At 36.0% G+C, this 14124-nt stretch overlaps 1 protein-coding gene across 7 annotated transcripts in view; it reads left to right on the plus strand.

Annotated features, from left to right (window-relative positions):
- The window catches only part of LOC110092985 (protein BREAST CANCER SUSCEPTIBILITY 2 homolog B), a 40340-nt gene that overhangs the window by 9969 nt on the left and 16247 nt on the right, over window positions 1-14124 (plus strand). For 5 of the 7 annotated variants that reach the window (XR_003701144.1, XR_003701145.1, XM_020817708.2 and 2 more), the window contains exons 3-6: window positions 1912-2557; window positions 2648-2691; window positions 2767-2897; window positions 2991-3145. Coding sequence is in view for 5 of the 7 variants with exons in the window: in XM_020817708.2 (XP_020673367.1) it covers window positions 1912-2557; window positions 2648-2691; window positions 2767-2897; window positions 2991-3145 (976 nt within the window). In the remaining 2 variants the exon portion in view is untranslated. The remainder of the gene's footprint in view (window positions 1-1911; window positions 2558-2647; window positions 2692-2766; window positions 2898-2990; window positions 3146-14124) is intronic. The other 2 variants (XM_020817712.2, XM_020817711.2) reach the window with 2 other exon arrangements.

Below are 14124 nucleotides of genomic sequence, written 5' to 3' on the forward strand. Positions count from 1 at the left end.
ATGGCCCGGGACGACGGAACCATGGGATCTTGATCGGGTCCATCATCCATTCCCCCACCACCAGCTTTAAGTGCAGGATGGTGAAATTTCTACTTTAAATATCAAACTCTCCAAATTCCCAAATCCAAATCCAGTTTTCAAATACCCAAATCAAAACCCAATTTCTAAATCCAATTTCTACCAGCATCCTAAACCATATGCTGCTACTATATGCCAGATGCACGTATCTATACGTATCTGATTGATGACTAGCCTTAATCGAAAGTTCTCTCTCGTGATCGAGAGGGGTAATTAACTATAGGGGCTTACGCCTATAGGAAACCAGAACTCAGATCATAAAGTTCTCGCAAAATGAGGGCGAAATCTCTGGGTAGTGTCTTATCTACAAACCCATCTGCCTTCCAAAATTTACCTCGGAACTTAGTTCATTAAAACTCCCTCGCCGAATAAGAAAAACGAGTGGAGGCCGAGGCCGAATTTTCGGAGCCCACATTTCTTTTGATCTTATTTGGTTCAGTTTTGCTCCCTTGCTACTTTTTTCATCAAACCTTCTTTTATATTTATTGATCATTCGGAAAACCTAAGAAACTTTTATTATTTCTTGAGAGAGCAGTGGATTCTGCCGCTTACACAAGACATTAAATATAAGATCTTTATTTTATAGCATATATATGACTAATAACTTTTCTTATGGCTATCTATTAGCTTTGCAAAATTGAATAGGAAAGTTTATATGTACTCGCCTTCTTGTACTAGAAGGTTTCTATTTATTTTGCTTAATTTTAGTGTTCAATTGACTTCTTTGTGGATTATTTTCTACCTTGGTTATTCGCGCTTTGTCTTTGGTAGGATTTTACATGATAGTGCATAATGGTGCATTCCTCTATTTCTTGCTATTGATGAGGATTGGAAGCTATCATACCTTGGTTTCTACATTCAAACAACTGATTTTATTATTTTTTTCCTTCTTGAATAATACTAGAGGCCTCCACATTATGTTGGCCAGAATATTTTTAGTCCAAACTTGGTCTATGAGATCGGTTTTGCTGAAACTAGCATGCAAATATGCAATTCCATAAACACTGGCTATTCTTTCAGACGTGGAACATTTTGAAGGAAGCTTTCTATCAAGCTTTTTATGTATTTACTCATTGATTGTTGTTTATGGGAGTTATCCCTTTTTGCTTTGAAGCAAATTTTGGTCAAAATGAGTTCATGTTAACATTGTTAGGGAATTCATGTTAATATTTTTGTATGAGTTTAATTCTCAAAAGGATACTTCTTGAATTTTGAATCAATCATATCCATTTCCAACATTTTAATTTTTCTTCAATTTTTTTCTTAGTTGTAAACAAACTCATATGGCTTTGTGGTCTTAATTATAGTTAAACAAAACCTGCATATGCCTCTAAGAGAACAAATGATGCCCATGTTGTTCAGTACAAAATTTTGTTATCTCTGGTATCATTATGATTACGTTTATCTCAGCTACTTACTATTGTGTTGTGACTTCTCATTTCCCATTCTTTCGTACCGAGTGCTGCATGAAATGTTACTCAATTTCGTGCAACTTCAAGTGTGTTGGTCAAACTCAATATCTACTCAAAATTAATTGAATCAAGAGCAAAGCTTGAAATCAACTCAAATCAAGCTAAACTTATAATGACTTCGATTTACAATTACTCTTAACAATTCTACTTGGTATGGAATTTTATCATGAACTTTCATCATCTAACAGCTAGGACCATCGGATGGATCAACTTGATACAAGTACCCACCATAAGTACAGATAGTTTGTCAAATAGATTTTGATGGATACTAACCTTAGAATTGAAAAGACAATTGATGAGGATCATATTGCTACATTCCATTGTTATCCACAATCTGACTTGAGGGGTTTTTGTTTACCAGGGAATTTGGTGTGTAAAGATGCACTTCCAGATCACAGTATGCATGAACTTAGGGGTACCAGATGGTCCAGATCTGCTTGTCCTCCTTTGAAGTTTCATACTGCTGGTGGCCAGTCTATATCAATTTCCGCTGACGCATTGAAGCATGCAAGAAACCTTCTTAATGACCTGGAATCAGAAGCTATTGAAGATGAAGCTAAGGAAAATGCACTGTCATATTCCACTTATGAAACTAATAAAATTAACAACGAGTCTTCTTGCAACGTAAAAAGGGTAGGTAATTTGCATGATGGTATCTTTATGAATAAAGCTGTATTTGAGATTTCGTCATCTGTGAAGCAATTCCGCTCTCCTCTTATGGCACCTATCACGTCTAGTTCATTCCCAAATCATGTTGATTCCAAGCCTGATCATCATTCAAATAATAATGATTCTTGTTCAAAGCCTCCAAATAAGGAGCTCTCTACATCACATACAAAAGTGCCCTATTCTAGAATGATTCGAGCAAGCAGTTCAGTACAGGGAGAGTTTGTTGATATTTCCAACTATGCCAATTCAAGTATGAAAAATAAAAGCTGGATCAATGGTAAAAAGAAACGACTAGGAATGGAAAGCTCTAGTTCATTCAAAAAACCTCGAACTTCCAAGTATAATTCTCCATCATTTTTATTCACATTTATTATGTTATCTCTGTGTTATCATTTCTGACATTTGTTATTTTCTTGTCTTTGATTAAGGTTTAGTACTTCAAATAACAGCTCGTCAAGTTTGGCAGCAACCGGTAAATTCTTAGATCTTTAGTTGTTGACTACAAATCCATTATTGTCGTGCTTGCATCTTTCTCACAGTACTTTAGTAGAAGCAGCCTTGCCTTCATCCTCAGTAAATTGCTGTTGTAGAACAAGGGTTTCTTCACGTTACCCTTTTCAAGGACAAAGAAAGAAGCTGAAGGAATTTTTTGGTGCACCACCAGGTCGAACTATTATGGTATATAGTGCAGCACTCGAAGCTTGCTTTTATTTTCATAAATCTTCTTTCAAATCTTCTCTTACCTGCATTGTATTTTCCTGCTTATTTCAGTTTGAGAATATACCAGATAGAGTAAGATGCATGACTCCAGATAATGCCGAAAAATATAGGTTTCGTGATACTTGTTCTTCTATTGAATTTGCACCAGAAGCTTTTAAGGAAATGTTGCTTCAGTCTGGTGCTTTGTTGGCAGATATTAGTGAGAAGTAACGTTATTCTTTCAGCACCCTCTACCTTCATATATTTTGACATCAACAGTATGAATGCCAACTATAGCGATGATTTGTATATTTTTGCTATAATCCTATAGAACTGTCTTTTATCATGTGATTATTACTTAAATAGTCTTAATTTGATAAAACATATTTGAAGCTTGTATGTGAATGCATGTATATGATACGAACATTTAGCAGAAAAACAGTATATAACACAGAAAACATTACAATTACTTGTATCTATATGCTTTTGCTTATGCACATGCTAGATGAATGTTGACCCGTATTTGAAAAAAAAGGAGAAAAGAAATCTCTTCATACTTGTTCAATGCCGAATCGCACGTCGTCGCCACTCAAATCCCATAAATCTAGCGACCCGGACATACGACCACTGGCTTCGCACGTTCAACGTCATTTCGCCCCACGACACTTGTGTCATTAAAATGAGAAGAAAAGAGGCAGAAGTGCTCTCTCGCTCTGCCTACCTCGTTCGACTTCGCCCTTCGAATGACTTGCTTTTCCGACCAATTGGAAATCAGGACAGTTGGATCGGAAGCCAGAACGGGTACTCGCCGGCTGTGAAGTGATCTCCCTCCCTTTCGTTCGCTTCCTTTACTCTTTTGTGGCCGGTCGACTTTGATCCCTTCTGCGACAACCTTCCCTTCCAGTCGATCGGAAGCTACGACACCTTGGATTGGAGGCAACGGCGGAGAGCTCACTCACCGTGAAGGTAGCTTTTGCCCTTGCACGCGCTTCTCCGGCCCCCCTTTGCTGGTCGACGTCACCCCTCCAACGACTTTCCCTCCCAGCGGGATTGCAAGTTACAACATTTGGATCGGAAGCAGTCACGGGAACTCGCTCGCTGTGTAGAAAACTTTCTCCCTGTTGCGCGTTGTCCGATCCCGCTCCAGCGACGATTCTCCCTTTCTGTCACACATTTGGATCGGAAGCAACAACATGAGTTCGCATGCTGTGAAGGAAACTTTCTCCCTGCCGTGCGCCTCTGTGACCGAATCCTATTGCTGAGCAGCCTCTTAGGGCATTTTGTTTTAACTAAGTTTATCATTATTATTATTATTATTATTATTATTATTTATTTTTAATTATAAATTAATAACAGTTAATTAAACTTAATTACAATTAAGTAATAATTAATCATGATTAATCACATGATTAATTAAATACTAATTATAATTAATATAATTAGTTTTATATTAATTTTAATTAATTAAAATTAAATTATAATTAATTCTAATTAATAATAATAATAATCCCTTCTCTTGCCTCGACATGTGTGCCCTTCGCCGCCGGTCCCCAAGGTATAAGCTTTCTAACTTAAATCCCGCCCTCGAAGCGCTTGACGCGCTGGTGGATCCCTTATACGCGCTCTTGTAGCACGGTGGAGGAGAATCCGGTGCGACAGGTGTGACGAGGCGGGTAAGCACTATATACGCTCTTGTAGCGTGGTGGCGAAGTCATTGGTGTTCTTGTACGGGTACTGTTGAAGGCCCCATACACGCTCTTGTAGCGTGGTGGGATGAAAAGATATACGGCCGCAGTGTCTAAGGACACCTACCATACATGTTCGAGTAGCGTGGTGGGAAGGCCCAACTCCCCTACTTTCCCCCAAACGGGGGATATGTCGGGATGTTGCCGAAATTTTCACTGAAGTGCACAAAGCCTGAACAATAAGAAGATCTCATTTGGGCAACAATGCAGAAGACTTGTACTTGAACAGAAATGCATAGAACTTGAACTAAAATGTGCAGAGGACTTGTATAAACAACAAAGAATAAGGACCTGGACTCAAATGAGCATGAACAATGACTTGTGGACCAAATGCAAATGATCAATAATAAAGGCTTGAACTTAATCAAAAAATGAAATTGAAATAAGGACATAACTCAAATCAATACGAATATGAGATTGAACTTGTAAGGACTTCAGAAGACCCTGAACAAGCATGTAAACATGTATTTTGAACTCGAACCGGATTGAATACAAGGGACCTGTGAACTTGTGCACTTGAACTTGGACTTGAATTCAAAAAGAAAAAAATACGAAGAGCTTGAACTTGCTACTTAAACTCAACAATGAGCTGAATATGAGAACTTGCAAGGACTTACGAACTTAGATTTGACTAGAATCAAGCCTTCAGTGTACTCAAGTGAATGTTGACGAACAAATGAGCTTGCGACATAACTTTCTTACAAGCACGGGTCAATGAAAGCCAAGAGGAAATGCAATAATACGAGTGCAAATGATTGTACGAATTCCTCAACAAATGAACAATATGAAACTCATAGTGCTCAAATCAATCAATGTATGAGAAAGAAAAGAGGGATGTGTAATACAAATGTCCATCTCAAAAGCAAAAATCAAAGACTTGTAACAACATTAATTAACAATATACAAATATACGCAAGGGGATCATGATGAATGCAACGGACTCCTACAACGGTCCCTACAAGGTCAATGCACTATGCTTGTAAGCAACAACAGACAATTGCAAAGTGTATGAGTACTACCCATATGTAGCAATCAAAGATCTATCCCTACAGCAAATGCAATCATCAAACCACCTGAGATCGGTAAAAGATGGATATGATGTAGGAACAGTGGGTCTCCTATGAACACTTCCAGGAGGTTGTAATGGATACAACCAACATTTAAAATTGCGCAATAAGAGGCGCGCCTCAGCGCAATTTGGTCCATTTAAGCCTCAAAGCCCACGCAATAAGTTCAGTTTATGAGGCTTACGCCTCAAGTTTACTGAGGCGCGCCTCGCCTCATATATTTAAGGCGCCGCCTCTTAAAAAATTAACATACAGATTTTTTTTTTCAGTTTGGCCCCAGCAGTTGCCGACGTGGCGCGCCTAGTGAGATGTCGACGTGGCATCAACATTTAAACCCTGGTTTAGGTCGAATACAGAGGCGACGTTTAGATTTTTAAATTCCAACAAAAATTTGAACTTTCAAGCATTCACTCCGGAGCAATTTCAAGCATTCTTCACTCAGTTTCTTCTAAGATGTCGTCACCCCCAAAGAGAAAGGTAACTTAATGCTATGTTTTCTGTTCCGTACTGCGTATTTTATGGTTATGCTATGCGTTGGTGTTCAAGGTTCTGAAGATCTTCTTATTTTATGCGTATTTTATGCGTATGCATTGCTTCTCGAAACTTTTTAAATATTTGATACTTTGATGCCATCGTGTTTTCTCTGTATTCAGGGTTTATGATGAATTTATGTTGAAATTTAAAACATAAAGCCTAACTAAATTTTAAGCACCGAGTAATATATGTGTAGGCTGTGCGTACGGAATGCGTCTTTTGTGCGTATGCTATGAGTGCACGTTGCGTGATCCTTGCTTAGAATGTGCGTACTTATGCGTGCGTATAATTTGCTATCATGTTTTCTGCAATGTGTGTTCTTGATCATATGTTTTGCATATACTATGCGTGATCAGTGCTTATGATATGCGTATTGTTTGCGTTTGTATAATTTACTGCCATATTTCCTGCACTGTGCGTTCTTGTGCGTGTGCTGTGCGTAATATATGTATATCTTATGCATACACTGTGCGTGACCGTTGCTTATATTCTGCGTATGTTGTGCGTTTTTTTGTGCGTATTTCATTTATTTATTTTTAATTTTTAATTTTTTATAATTTTCAGATATATGTTTGTCCAATTACCTATCGATGTTGTTTCTTCGTTTCGAACAATCTGTCATAACTTTCCTCAACAAATTACTCCTGAATTCAAGGACACATTGAAACGTTTAAAGATGATACAATTTTTGGAATTTCTTGAGTTTGAGCAAAATGTCCCTCTTATTTATGAGCTGATCTTAAGGTGGGACATTTCAAAATAATGCTTTGTTATAAAAGGTCAACCCATTCCTTTCACTGCTAATGAAGTGACCATTCTTACTGATCTGCCAAATAAAGGAGAAGAAATATCCTGGCATTCCTTAGCACATACTTCAGTTACATCAACGGAAATAAGGACATACATGATGGAGTTGAACAAGCAAATCCCCCCGAGACTATGTTAAGAACGTTTATCATGTATTTATGTTCAAATTTATTTTTTCAACTTAACAACTTTAAAACCCCTCGGTTGATTTAAATAATAACAAATAATTCAGATGATTTTTTGTCAATAAACTGGGCTAGTTCAATTAGGGAATTTTTAGTTGGAGAGTTTAATAAGGCCTCCTCCAAGATTTCAAATAAGAAGCGAGCAAGTTACATCAACGATTTTGTACCTCTGCTAATTGTGAGTGCTAAGTGCTAACTGTTAAATTCATTCAAAATTTTATTTGCTCAATGTGAGTGCTAAAATTTTCTTTCATCTTATGCAGATTTGGTTCATGGAGCATATTACTATTCATGTTCCTATGTATGCTGACAAGAGGCCCCGTTTTCTTCGATGGGCCGATGATATTGTATATACTACAGAGATGATCACTAACTTATTTGCTAATATAAAGAAAAGTCACATTTGTAATGTCCTACAGGCAGTTTCCTAGGCAGTTTCCCAGGCAGAAATGGATATGGTTAATGTCGAGAAATATCCATCAGACAGCCATCCATCCCCTGATTCCCTTCATGAAATATCCACCCATCAAAACAACCCCTCCAATCTCCCCATCATACCTCACCTCCTCAACAAGACCCCCACCGATCTCCTCAGCAACCACACTTAAATTTTTCTGCTGAAACACTTCAGTCTCTACAAGAAACAATAATCAAATCTTGCCAAAAAATATGCACAAAACTTTTTCGAGAATTTGAGGACAGGTTGAGCACAAAATTTTAAGATCTAACTGAGAGAGTTTGAGTTATTGAGGTCAAGCTCAATAATTACATTGATCAGAGCAAAATAATTCCTCAGAAAAGATCTGTTAGCTACTCTTCATCTTCCAATAAGAGACATAAATCAGATATCTCTCCCCACAGCCCTAAAATGAACCAAATGAGTCAATCCCACCAAAAGATTCAATCCCACCAAATGAGCCAATCCCAGCAGAAATGCAACTTATTCCATATACAAATCCAAATGAACCAATACTAGTAGATAACATTCAAATAAAACCTGTAACTTATGTTTATGCAGATGAAATAGAAAATTACAAAGGTCTTATGTGTTTGACTTCTGAGAAGAGAAATTTTGTGCGAGAAAGTTTAAAAAATTCAATAAAAGGTAAAAAAATTGCAATTTATTTTTTGTTTGAATATTTGTATGCGTATGATATGTGTGGGTTATGCGTATAATATGCGTGGGGTATGCGTATGGTATGCGTATGATATACGTGAGTTATGCTTATGAAATGCGTATTTAATATTTTTTTTGCAGGGACGATAATATCGTGTTTGTTGTTAATGTTCTTATTTACAGATATGACATTGACGAGTTATTAAGCGATAGTTATTTAGGCAATGAACATGTAGATATTTTTGTCCATCTCTTAGATGAGAAGTGTAATTTTATGCCTAACAAGTACCATAAATTTCTATACATATCTCTAATCTATTGGGTTAGTAACTTAGTATTCAATTTATCAGTTTAACTATTGGATTAGTAACATTATCTATTTCTTAGTTCTTACATTTACTACTTGCACTTGCAGAATAACAAAGGAAGGGATAAATTGTTCAAATTGCAAATCGACCATATAACCCAGATTTCTGTTTCTTCAAACAACATTTTATTACAGCCAATCATTGAATCCAATCACATTATCCTTCTGGTTGGTTTGCTGAAAGAACAAAAGTGGAAATTTTATGACTCATTGGACCACCGCGTCAAAGAGCATAGGCTTGTTAATTCAAAAATCGTAAGTGTTAAATGAATATGAACTCTTCAATTTTTAAAAAATTTACAGAACTAATCCTTGCTCTACATATATTTCAGCTTAAAGCCCTATATTCTGACACGAAAGAAGCTTTTACTAGTGATATCAAAAAATGAAAGTTTTCTATCATTAAAGGTGTACCAAAACAGGAGAACTCTGTAGATTGTGAAATGTATGTCTGTAAATATATGGAAATAATAAGTCTTGAAGGCAACACTGATTGGACTAATAATACAAATTGGCAAGTAGACATGCCAAAGTATAGGGCAGAATTTGCATATGAAATATTTTGTAAAATGTTTGAAAAATAACAGTTTTTCATTCTGTGTATAAATGTTTCTATGTATAAATGTTTAAACAGTTTTTGTGTATAAATGTTTTTCATTCTATGTATAAATATTTATTTCTGAAGACTATTTTTCAATTCTGTGTTTAAATATTATTTACATTGATTTGATTAAAAAATAACTTATTAAATGATAATACAAATAAATTACGCATATCGTACGCATAACGAACGCACAACGTACGCTGTATACACGCACTACGAACGCACAAAAGACGCACAACATACGCCGTATAACGCACGCAGTAAATTTTATTTATAAAATTCTATTAAATATTTTAATTAATATCTATTTTTGTTTGTAAGTTACTTACATTAAAATGATGAAGAATATGTTTAACATGTTGAACTTAAACTTGCTATTACAAATTAGACGCATTGTGATTTTTATGATTTCATTTTCTAGTCTTGAATATGATACTTGAACAAATACAAATGGTTTATGGCTCTTGGTAGATTGTATTTAAGGAAGAGAAATAAGGAATATGTTGTTTGAAAGAGTTTGTGTTTGACATTTGTGTTTAAAGATTAGTGTTTGAATTTTTAATTTGTTTTAAATAAAAATAATAATTTTAAAATTGTTTGTTAAACGTTTTTAAATAATACGCAGAAAACACGCACAACGTACGCTGTATACATGCACTACGAACGCACAAAAGACGCACATCGTACGCATCATACACGCACATATTACGTAGTAAATATTATTTATAAAATTCTTTTAAATATTTTAATTAATATCTATCTTTATTTGTAAGTTTCTTACATTAAAATGATGAGGAATATGTTTAACACGTTGAACTTATACTTGTTATTTCAAATTAGACGCATTGTGATTTTTATGATTTCATTTTCTAGTCTTGAATATGATATTTGAACAAGTACAAAGGATTTATGGCTCTTGGTGGATTGTATTTAAGGAAGAGAAATAAGGAATATAATGTTTGAAAGAGTTTGTGTTTGACATTTACGTTTAAAGATTAGTGTTTGAATTTCTTATTTATTTTAAAGAAAAAAATAATTTTATAAATGGTTTTGAAACGTTTTTAAATAACACGCATAACGCACGCATACAATACGCATATCGTACGCATAATACACGCACAAATTACGCAGATAGTACGCATAATGCACGCACAAATTTTATTTATCGAATTATATTAAATGTTTTAATTAATATCTAACTTTGTTTTTAAGTTATTTACATTAAAATGATGAGGAGACGTGACATGAATAATAATTTTTATTGGCTGTGGATTGATGGGTGACAGATATGGTTGGGAGGGTAAGAAGGTTGGTTGATTTTTTATGAGCCTTTATTACTTACTATTGCTCAACATTCATATTTCTACTATATAATGCGAGAACACTTGAAGAAAAGTGTAACTCACAATTTTCAAACAGAAGTAATGCAGCCTTGACCGAAGGTAAGATTTTTTATTTCAGAAACTAAGTCTAAGGTTACTGTTAGTTTGTGATTCTTTTGAGGATGAGGATAACTAAGTAGATTTCTAAATCGTTAGAATGAAAATACTAGGTAATCCTTATCCTCAAACGAATCACAAACTACCATAAGCCTTAGACTTATTTCTGAAGTAAAATCTACAACGCACCGCCAACGGATCCACAACACTTTTACTAGCGAACAGAAGGCGTGTATAAGCTCTCAAATAAAATGTTGTGTATTCAAATGACAATTACTTGTACAACTATAATTATTTCAGTGTACCCCTGCACATGCACTATAATTTGTATACACAGGTACACTAAAGGGGAAAGTACAATCCGACCCTATGGGCCACGGCGAGCGTGTTATTGGTATACACGTGACGGCTTCGGAGGCTGTACGGGTCGATAAATGAATTTAAATTTGAACTCAATTCTTTTATGCAGATCAATAGAAGTCGATAGGGTTCGAACCTTCAAACAAATACACGGTTGTGGGGACTGGTGTATTTATTTTAATACATTCTTATTAGCCCTTCTAGGCCTATAATCAAGAGAATTCACTAAATAAAGGCACAAAGCCTACGAAACTCGATCCTCCTAAGCAAGTAAATGAGAGTAAACAGGGTTCAAACCATCGGATAAATATACGGTCACGAAGTTGATCGGATTATTTATTTTATACATTCATATCAGGCCTTCAATGCCTTTAACAAAGAAAATTCACAAACAATGGCACAAAGCCTACGAAATCCGATCCTCCTAAGCAAGTAAATGGGAGTAGACAACGTTCAAACCATCGAATAAATATACGATCACAAAGTTGACCGGAATATTTATTTTATACATTCATATTAGGCTTCCAATGACCCGGTTAGGAGAGTAGAGGTATTAGATTTGACTTATGTTAAGAAAGGTAGAGGCAGACCTAAAAAGACTTGGTTAGAAAATATTAAGAATGACATTTCTTTATTAGATTTAAATAAGAATTTGACCTTTAATAGGACACAATAGAGAAAAAGAATTCATGTAGCCAACCCCACGTAGTGGGATAAAGGCTTGATGTTGTTGTTGTTGTATTCATATTAGACATTCGAGACCTTTAACAAAGAAAATTCACAAACAAGGGAACAAAGCTTACGAAATCCGATCCTCCTAAGCAAGTAAATGAGAGTAGACAAGGTTCAAACCATCGGATAAATATACGGTCCTGAAGTTGACTGGAATATTTATTTTATACATTCATATTAGGCCTTTGAGGCCTTTAACAAAGAAAATTCACAAACAAAGGCATAAAGCCCGAGAAACCCGATCCTCTGTTGACAGCTCAACAAAGTTGACAAGGCTCATCCACAAAATGCAAATATTTTCAAATAAATGACCCCAAAGTCACCTCGAAGATGGCCGTGTTGAACGAAGATCTCAACCGGAGGGGTTCACAAATATTTTTAAATGCTACCTCAAATATCCACAAAATTCAAAATTCCAAAATATTTAAAATTGAAACTCAATCATCAACTACTCAAAACAAAATTTATCTACCCTTCGCAACAGTTTACTGAGGTGCATAAATGAAAACTACTTCAGCTCACAAAGAGCCAGCCTAGTCGAAAATATCACTAGGAGTCTAGGATTCATTCTCAAACAATCTCCTGCCAATAAGGACGTGGTACGTGTCCTCTAACCGGTAGTTTTGCCTCTAAATGACACTGCAGGATAAACGGTTATGACCTGGGGCCCTCTGAACCGAGTGATTTTGTCGCTAAATGGCGCCACGAAATACCAGTTATGGTCAGAACTAATATGTTCCTTATTGACATTAAATCATTGAGACATGAATCAATATGATATGATTGATAGGGCACAAAGCCCTCTGTTAGCTAATTTGGATTCAAATTTGTCCCTTTAGACAAATATGCAACCAAGGTCTACAAGGTCCCCTTGGACAAAGCAACCCATGGCTGCCTACAAGGATCCTTCTGTCAGGTTGGGTCGACTACCTCCTTTGACTAAGTAGACCATGGACCACGATGGCCCGGGACGACAGAACCATGGGATCTTGATCAGGTCCATCATCCATTCCCCCACCATCCGCTTTAAGTGAAAGGTGGTGAAATTTCTAATTTTAAATATCTAATCTTCAACTCTCAATCATCCTAAGCCCGTTGCTGCTATTATATGCCAGATATCACGTGCTCTCTACATATCTGATTGACGACTAGCCTTAATCGAAAGTTCTCTCTCGTGACTGGGAGGGGTAATTAACTATAGGGGCTTGCGCCTATAGGAAACCAGAACTCAGATCATAAAGTCCTCACAAAATGAGGGTGAAATCTCTGGGTAGTGTCTTATCTACAAACCCATCTGCCTTCCAAAATTTACCCCGGAACTTAATTCCGTTAAAACTTACTCGCCGAAGAAGAAAAGCAAACAACAGCGGGTGGAGGCAAGGGCCGAATTTTCGGAGCCCACAATGAACACTTAGAGCTCAGGTGTGCAATTCCATAACTATTCTCCTGATTGCTTCGTTAAAAGCATGGTTTTCAGTGGATCATTTTCAGTGTTCTCCGATCTGAAGCGATCATGTATCAATTTCTTGTTTTCTCAATTCATGTTTGGCTCTTTCTGTATTTTTTGATAATGTTACTGCTTTTTCCGCTAAAATTGTGGGATTCAGATATGGATATATTTTTACTATCTATCAACCACCAAGTGTTTTGACGTATATGGAAAAATAATAGTTTACCCAAATTATATTGCAGGCAAATATCTATTATCTTTTAGAAATGTTCTCACATATAATTATGGAAGCATAAAATTTTAATTTTGCTTTAAGAGGAAAAATAAGGCCCACACAAGGACAAACCCAATGGAGTGAAACTCACTTCGTCCATCATAATTGTACCCCTAACCCACAGGGCTCATGATTTGCACCCTTCCTGCGTGCGTTAGAGAACATTTTCAACAAAACTTCTTACCTAATGCAACTTCTCACTCAATGTCAAAGATGCATTCTCTGGTCAAAAGTCATCCCATCCATCCTAGCCATCCCTTCCCTCTTATTCCCATGGCCAACATGGGGGATCCATGGGAGGCTCACATGGATCACACCAATCTCCTTCCATATTTGGGTAGTTGATTTTGTTAAGATTATATTAGTATAATGATGCATTATTATGTAATTATTTGTTTTCTTGTTAAGATATCTTAGATAGATCTATAAATAGCGAGAGCTTTATATAATAAAATTAATCTTTTTCCCTCTCAAATTCTCTGAATTTAACATGATATCAGAGCCTTCATTGTCGTTGCCATAATT

This window comes from Dendrobium catenatum, unplaced genomic scaffold (assembly GCF_001605985.2).
Source record: "Dendrobium catenatum unplaced genomic scaffold, ASM160598v2 fragScaff_scaffold_699, whole genome shotgun sequence".
NCBI classification, from domain to species: domain Eukaryota; kingdom Viridiplantae; phylum Streptophyta; class Magnoliopsida; order Asparagales; family Orchidaceae; genus Dendrobium; species Dendrobium catenatum.